Below are 8358 nucleotides of genomic sequence, written 5' to 3' on the forward strand. Positions count from 1 at the left end.
TTAGACAGAAAAAAGCCCTACAACTGGAGGTTCCTTTCATTTTAGAGCAGGGATGGGGAATGTTGCTGGACTGCAGTTCCCATGAACCTTCACTATTGACCATGCTGGCTGGGGCATGCTGGGAGTTGTAGGGCTTTTTTGTGTCTACACATACATAGGATTGCGCCCTTAGAGGGTTATTAAACACGTAGAAGTCTCTGCAGGCAACGCAACTTTGCCCGCCAGCCCCGGGCTGCAGCGGCCAGTTGCTGGCAAGTCCAACAGCCAACCGGGTCTTTTGCCCCTTGCGAACGTCTATTGCAAAAGCGTTCCGAGGAGGGTGATGCGCACGTGGTTCCAAAGGAGCCAATGGGAGTTGAGCTCGGGAAGCTCCGGTGTCATCTTGTTCATTCACAATCCCAAGGGAAGCGTGCGTCTATGGCAGCACAGCCGCTTCCCAGACGTTAGAGTCCCAGGTTCGAATCCAGCCTGGGACTGAAAACTGAAAATTGGAATTTGCCCATCACAAGAACTAGTTTTTATTTGTTTATGGTCCGGATACACAAATTTGGACACGCGAGGACCAGATTCTCCCTTTTTCCTGCTGCTGTCAAAACAAAACCGAAGATGCTGCCCAGCCCGGTCAGTTTCAGCCCCGCGTTCTCTGTCAAGTCCATTCTCAGCCTGGATCAGCCACACGCTCCAGGTGGGAATCCTCCCGGCGTCCTCTCGCTGAGGCCTCCGGACTTCCAGCCCCCAACCCCGGCTTGCATGCGCAAGAACCCGTCGGTGATCTACGACCCCTCCAAAAGGACCGAGGAGCATCAGCGAGGTAAAGGTGGATGGGGCGCAGAGGCAGAGAGACGATCTCCGGGGACGGGGGGGCGGGGAGAGAGACACGTATCTGTGTAAAGGGGGCAGACGAGGGTCCTGGGGTTTAGCCTCAATGGAGGCTGGTCAGTGGGGCTGTGCATACGCTCTGGATTTCAGTCAGAACTCTGAAGACGCTATCCAAGGTGCTGAACCTATTTGGGGGTTGGGTTCAGCACCTTGGATAGCTCCTTTAGTGTTCTGGCTGAAGCCCAGGGCAGATTCACAGCCTCGCTGACACCGGAGCCACCAGCCGCCACTGTTTAGTCTTGAACTCCCATTTCCAGGGAGCACTTCGTTAATTTTCATCTTGTTATTGGAGCTTCCCTTCATTTAATAAATAAATTTTAGAGCAGGGATGAGGAACGTTGCTGGACTGCAATTCCCACGAGCCTTCACCATTGACCATGCTGGCTAAGGGCTGATGGGAGTTGTAGTCCAACAACAGCTGGAGGGCCACACGGCCCCCACCTCTGTTTGGTTGCTTTGTTAGAGAAACACAAACTCTGGCTCTGATCCTCAAAGCACTTCACTCCGGATTATCACTGAAAAATCCAGGAGACTTTCGAGCATGGAGGAAACACATCACCTCCCGAACAAATACGTCCTTTCGGGGGGGGGGGGGGATGTTGTGTGTAGGTATACTTTGTGGGGGCGGGGAGAGAGAGAGAATTTGGTTCAAAAGTTTTCAGGCGTAATAAACAATCATTCAGGTCTCCAACAGCGCAATGCAATAGGTCTCCACTCAAACGTAAATCTTCTTGAGCTCAGTTGGGCTTCCTCCCATGTAAATGGTTACGGGATTGCAGGGTCTATCTCTTTCACACTCACACACACACTCGTTGGCAAAACTATTTTCTCCCCAAACAGCCCCTCTGACATACACGGGCTTATTCTGGCTTATTCTATAGTTCATGTGGACTACAAGCTTGACTGTCACTCTGTCCAACACACCCGAAAGTCAGTGGAGGCTGGTGGCTCCGATTTCGGTGGGGCTGTGTGCAACTAATTTCAGGGTAAGTACTCCCATAGAACTCAGTGGATTTTAATTCTGAATAAACATTCCTAGGGCTGGCCACAAGGCTAGACATGCTTACTTGGCAGTAAATCCTGTCCCATTGAACAAAGTGGGCTTCACTTTAGGTTTGGGCTGCGCCAGACCAGTTCAGTGGAGAGCTGGTAAGAGCAGGGTGTAATCTGAGATTAATTTAAACATCCTCATTCATTTCAAATTGACCTCCCTTGGTGCTGAGTACCTGATCACAGTTTATGTAGCACTGAAAATATGGAAAGAATTCCCAATGGTTTAAATGGTCCTCTGTAGTTACCCATCGCTCACCGTTTGTCCGGTTAAAAAAATCGGTTTGTTGTATGTATGTATGTATGTATGTATTTACAACATTTCTATCCCGCTCCACATCTAAACAGATTCCGGAGCGGTTTAGATTTACATATTTCCAAGCTAGCTGTATACAGCGCTTGGATTTCAAGTAACTGGCGTTGCTCCTCAGTTTACCTGTGATCCTCAACAACTTTCCCAATAATCTGACCTGATTAATTTAAAAATGGGACTATTCCAGAACTGGCAGACTTAAGAGCTGCGGAGGCTTAAATCGTCCCTAACAGTCCAATGCTACACGTGTCTACTCAGAAGTAAGTGTCACTGATTTCAATGGGGCTTACTCCCAGGTAAGTAAATACAGGATTGCAGCCTAAATGCATCAAGGCTACCGTGTTCTGCCTGTCCTATTGAAATCAGTAGACATGAATAGGATTGAGCTGTTATTTTGGAAGAAATTCATTTCACTGGCCATTACTTCCAAGCAAACCCTTCAGTCCTAGTCACATGTATTTATTTATTAGTAATACTTGTATACCGCTTAATATAGTAAAATCTCTAAACAGTTTACATAGAAAAAAATCAAAATCACAGTTAAATAAATAAATAAATAAAAACGCTCAAACGTTCAGCTTTCAACAACAAATGTAGGATCAAAACAAACGATAAAAAGAGATTAAAATGAAGTGGATTCCTGATCATCAATTATAAGTCAGGGCATACTTGGAAACAGGAGATAGGAAAACCTATGTCCTGAGTTAAGCATGCCTAGGACTGGACTTAAGTGGGAAATACGTTTCCTGGAAGTCTGTGGGACTTACTTCCATGTAAGTGTTCTTTGGAGTGGAGAGCAGAAGGTAAATCTTTATGTGTTGGTAGATCTCTGTGTGTTGGTAGATCTCTGGGTAATCTGCAGTAGATCAGCAAGGATTTTATTTTATTTTTACTCCCAATTATTTACCAACAACAGCAACCAAATGATTCCACTTTGCCCTAAATTCTTCGGCTGAAATGAAAAAAGTGTGGGATGATCTAGCCGAGAGTGGCTGTTTGTGTGTCAGCCGCCTTCAGTTCTAATACTCAGGTCGTGAGCGCAGAATTATTTTAATGCTAAAGGAATGGATTTTGGACCAGGCTTAACGACTGAACAACAACAACCGCTTCGTGGATCTGTAAAAACGGATAAGATCCCTCAAGTCTGGTGTCTGCCCAATACCAGCACAGAGGACCTGTTCCATCTGTTTATCTAAATGTAGGGTGAGGATGTAAACCGATTATGGATCTAGCGTTTAGACGTCTGCTTCCATTTATTTAGTTAGTGGTTGATTTTGATTTGATTTGTGTATTTCGCCTTGTCACTCAGAAAAAATGGCTCTAAAGGCGGCTTAGGGTGTTGTGGATTGGGCTGGGTCATGACCAGTGAATATTAATTCATTCGTTCATTCATCTCTCTGGTGTACGATCTAAAATTAGACGATATTGGCTGCCACTCTGGGAAGAGGTTGGCATAGCGATCGAATGAACCCAGCAAGAATTCTTCCCAATCCCATTCTTACGAATCTGGAAAAGCATTAATTTGCCACGTGTGGATCCATCTCCCGATTTCTCCCCAGCCCCTGTGGGAACGTATAAAAGGGGGGCGGGGAGAAAGACTATCTCCAGAAATCCGTAGTTCCGATTTGGAAGGGGGCGCAGGGTTGCTTTTTAGAGCGTAAGTTTTTCAGAATTTAAAAGCAGTCCAAGGCTGCAGTCCTAAAACCACTTACCTGAGAATAATTCCGATTGAACTCAATGGGACTTCTAAATAGATACTATAATTGCTTTTTACAACCTTCTATGTGGGCTTATCCGGAAGCAAATTCCACTGAGTTCAATAGGAGTGACTTCCAAGTAACGGTGCATAGGATCAACGCGTTCGTCCATCTGTTTTCTCCAACAACACCACCCTCTGCGCGCGCGCTCACACACACACACACACACACACACAGAGCGAGAGCGAGAGAGAGAGCGCGTTCTAATTTAGATTGTAAACACCTCGGGGCAGCGCTCTCTCTTTTGCCGCCATGCTACGTGGACGCAGTAGACCAATATTGAAATATATAAGCATTAGAGCTATGATGTTTTTGTCCTACCGCAAAGGAGGTACTCGGGAATATCCCACGTTTCTTGTCATGTGTAAGGTTCGCGTTATTTTCCGACGATGACCAGTTTCCCCCTCCGCCATTCGAGAAAGGCGAGCAGAGAAACTCCGGGAAATACTTCAGAATACTTAAGACTGCAATCCTGTGGTTACTTGCACGGGAGCAAGGTCCACTGAAGACAATGCAGCTTGCTTTTGAGTAGGGATTTGTAGGATTGTGTTCAGCCCCAGCCAGCACGTTCAATGGCCATGCCACCTGGGGATGGTAGGAGTTGTAGTCCAACATATCTGGAGGGACACAAGGTTGGGGAAAGCAGATTCTCTCTTCTGCAGCTTTTAGACAGTCTTTGAAAAGTATTATTATTATTATTATTATTATTATTATTATTTAGTTGATTAATTCTAACAGGGTTTTGATGTATGATTTTATTGCTGGCTTTTTAGTGCTGCTAATTTTGTTTTGTGGATTGTTATTGTATTGATTTATGCTTTTTAATGTTGTTGTTTTGTTAATCAAATTGGCTTTACTTCTAAGAAAGAAAGTGCCAGTAAGATCTCTTTTTCTCACTATATTTTGCATAGTATATATTGCAATTGCAAATTTGAGTGGGTGTGTGTGGGTCTGCACCCGCGCAGAGTGAGAATGTGTGTGTGGAGAGAGAGAGTGTAGAGTGTGTGTGTGTGTGTGTGTGTGGAGAGAAAGAGAGAGTGTGTGTGTAGAGACAGAGTATTGTGTGTGTGTATGTGTGTGTGTTCGAGTGATATAGATATAGATAGATAGGTAGCTATAATAGTGTGTGTAGTATATTATATATAATAGTTGCAAAATCCTTCAGTTGAAAGATATTCTTCATTAATCCAAATGTTATGAATCCAAATGAGAATGACCAATTCTCATTATGATCCCACCACAATACATCACATTTAAATCCCATTTCTTTTAATGGGTGAGCTGAACATGGACATAGATGGGAGGGGTGGTTTGAAGTGAGGTGGCTGAAAAGGACAGGGGTGGGACTTACAAGGCCAAGAACAACAGTATTTGCCAAATATTTTCCTTATTCCTTTATTTTAAACATGTATATCTCATCCTTCGAAAAGAACCTTCCAACAAAAGGACTTTCCGCTTACAACAAAAAAATGTAAACACAGCCCCAAAATTGTATATAAAGATGGTGATACAAGTGGCATGAAAACCTGCCACTGATGATAAAGCATACAATAAAAATGCCTGGGGAAATAGAAAAGGTCATTGCTCAATGCTGGAATTACATCAAGGTAGGCAGCACAGGAGCCTCCCTAGGAGAGCATTTCTCAGTCAAGGGCCCACCACCAAAAAGGCCTGTCCTTACACAATTAGGATGGGAAGGGATATAGCTCAAGGATAGAGCATGAGTTTTGCATGGAAAGGGTCCCAGGTTCAATCCACAGCAACTCTGGCTAGGAATGGGAAAGACTCCTGCCTGGAACATTGGGGAGCTACCACCCGCCCATCAGTGTAGAACACAATACTGAGCCAGAATGGATAAATGGTCTGATTCAACGTTTTGTGTTCCTAAGAGCCAGTAGTGTAGTGAAGCCGGGGCTCACAGGGCTGCAGCACCAGCACTTTTTTATTAGCAGGGACGCTGAGATCATCTGCTACCCCCCTCAGACTTCCCTGTTCCCTCTGAGCTTAGCTGCAATTCTCACTGTAGGTAGGGGGAAATGAATTTTCCCAGCAACTCTCTATCATTCCCTGGTATAATGCAAATTATTTTGCAGTGTCCTGCTCTTGAACAGGCAATGGAGGCCCATTAGCTTTGCAAACGTCCTGCACTCGCTGGAGATGAAAACTGCTAGAATGGGTTTGTTGACAGGAATCCACACAGCTGCCAGCATTTTTGGCCTCTCCTGGGGTGGGGGGGTGGCTATGGGGACTGTCATGATGAACTCCTGTACTTCGAAATTGTTGCCCTCCTGTCCTGCTTGTGGGTTTCCCGTGGGCAGCTGGTTGGCCACTGTGTGAAGAGAATGCTGGACTAGATGACCACCAGGGTTCTTCTCATGTTCTTACATGCTTAAAGCGTGCCAGTACACCACTCCTTGGAGCCGATTTTAACACCGCCCGTTTTCAAAGCCCCTCGGCTGCATCAACGTACACCTGAACTCTGCTCCTTCTCTTTACAGACAGGCCCCTGCATGCTGGTTCTCTGGAAGGCGACCAAATGTCGGCGGATGCCTGCGCCCAGGCCAGGCCACAGCAGCACAGCAGGAAGCCGCGGGTCCTGTTTTCCCAAGGGCAGGTCCTTGAGCTGGAAAGGTGCTTCAGGCACCAGAGGTACCTGTCCGCTCCGGAGAGGGAGCATCTGGCCAGCCTCTTGAAACTCACCTCGACCCAAGTCAAGATCTGGTTCCAAAACAGAAGGTACAAAAGCAAGAGGCAGCAGCAGGAGAAGCGTTTGGAGGAGATCTTGCCTCCCCATCCTCACCCTTTCCTCCTGCCCTGGAGGGCAGCAGTCCCTGTCCTGGTCAGAGATGGCAGACCATGCTTCAGAGGAGCTCAAGCCTACTCCACCCCATACAGCCTGGCAATCGCCCCTTCTGCCACCTGCTTCAGTGCCTGCAGCCACAGGCCGTGCAGGGCTACCTACAGTTGCCATTGCCCCGTGGTGTCCTCTGCTGAATCCAGACGAACTAGCCCAGCCAGTCCAATGGCGAACATGAGCTTTGCCGTGGCTGGCGCAGCTCAGGGTCAGCAGGGCCGTGGCCAAGCTATGATGCTGCAGGCAGGGATTCGGGTTTGGTGAACAGGGCCAGGGCCGGGTTTCTGAGACACCTTGGGCAGGACACCCTCCACGGGCCCCCTTCTTCAGTGAGCCGACCTTCTCACCGCCAGTGTCACCAGCTGCTCTGGCTCCTCCTCCTCTCTTTCATCCTTGCCACCCCTTGCTGGCTTGCCAGGCAGAGGACCAATGAGCAACCAGGCCGTGGCACCTCCTGCGCCTCCTTCTCACCACCACCATTGTCTGGGCCAGAGCAAGAGGCAGGTGAACAAGCAGGGTGCAATGGTGAAGAGGAGGAGCAAGTCCAGGGGGCTCTTGTCAGTGGGCCCCTGCTGGGGTGTGGGCCCTCAGCAGTTGCCCGACCATGCCTACCCTTGACGCTAGCCCTGGTTGTCTCCAATGTTAGTCCTACTTAGAGTTGACCCAATGAAATGAATGGGACTTAAATTAGTCATTTTTGTAGGCCTGCCTGAAGTAGGACTAACATTGGATACAACCTCATGAGCCCCACAGGCCATTTTTTTTACACATGCCACTTAATTTGGCATGGAGCATCTCGCACAGGAAAAGTGGAAGAGTCACGCTGTAACGCAACTGAGCATTCTGGACATTAATAGGCCCTGCATCCCTATTACGAGGTGTTTTGTACCTGTGGTGTCTTCAGCTTCGCCTCAAAAATCCCTTCCAATTCTGCAACTTCGAAATTTAGTTCCATTCTGTACCAGCTACTCACACAGCTTGCCTAATAAAACATACTACCTGACTAAACCTCTTGGAATGAGATTGGCTGTGTACTTTGATACCTACGGGTGTTTCTAACCCACGTCCTTTCCGGAGCTTCCTGCCTTTGGTTTCTTTGTGGGATTAGGGCTTCTTTACAGGGCAGCCATGTGGTTTGAACTGGGGGACTGTCTTCCTCCCTCCCTGGCATGTGTGCAGGGGGGGGGGTCTTGTTTTCATAGCTTAACTTCTGCTGTACTTTTTTCTCGCAGCCCCCAGGAAACCTCTGACTGACTTCTCAGTAGACATAAAATGTAAGATTGTGCTGTAAGTCTGAAACCTTGGCACACTTAGGTGGGAGTAAGCCGCACTGAACTCAATGGGACTTACTTCTGAGTAGACATAAGATCACCCTGTAAGTCTGCAACTCTTGGCACACTTACTTGGGAGTAACCCCCATTGAACTTAATAGGGTGCTCTGAAACAACAGAGGACGTTGCTTCTGAGCTTCGTGGGGTGGGAGATCAGATGTGTCTCCCTTCAGG

At 47.3% G+C, this 8358-nt stretch overlaps 1 protein-coding gene across 1 annotated transcript; it reads left to right on the forward strand.

Annotated features, from left to right (window-relative positions):
• The first annotated feature begins 606 nt into the window (after positions 1-606).
• On the forward strand, positions 607-7117 carry NKX2-6 (NK2 homeobox 6). The gene is made up of 2 exons (XM_084807251.1): positions 607-811; positions 6498-7117. The coding sequence occupies exons 1-2, from the start codon at positions 607-609 to the stop codon at positions 7115-7117; spliced, it is 825 nt and encodes a 274-aa protein (XP_084663377.1).
• Positions 7118-8358: the final 1241 nt, after the last annotated feature.

The sequence above is a fragment of the Heloderma suspectum genome, chromosome 6, assembly GCF_057233095.1.
Source record: "Heloderma suspectum isolate Gila_16-S chromosome 6, 16-S_ref, whole genome shotgun sequence".
In the NCBI taxonomy this organism is placed as follows: domain Eukaryota; kingdom Metazoa; phylum Chordata; class Lepidosauria; order Squamata; family Helodermatidae; genus Heloderma; species Heloderma suspectum.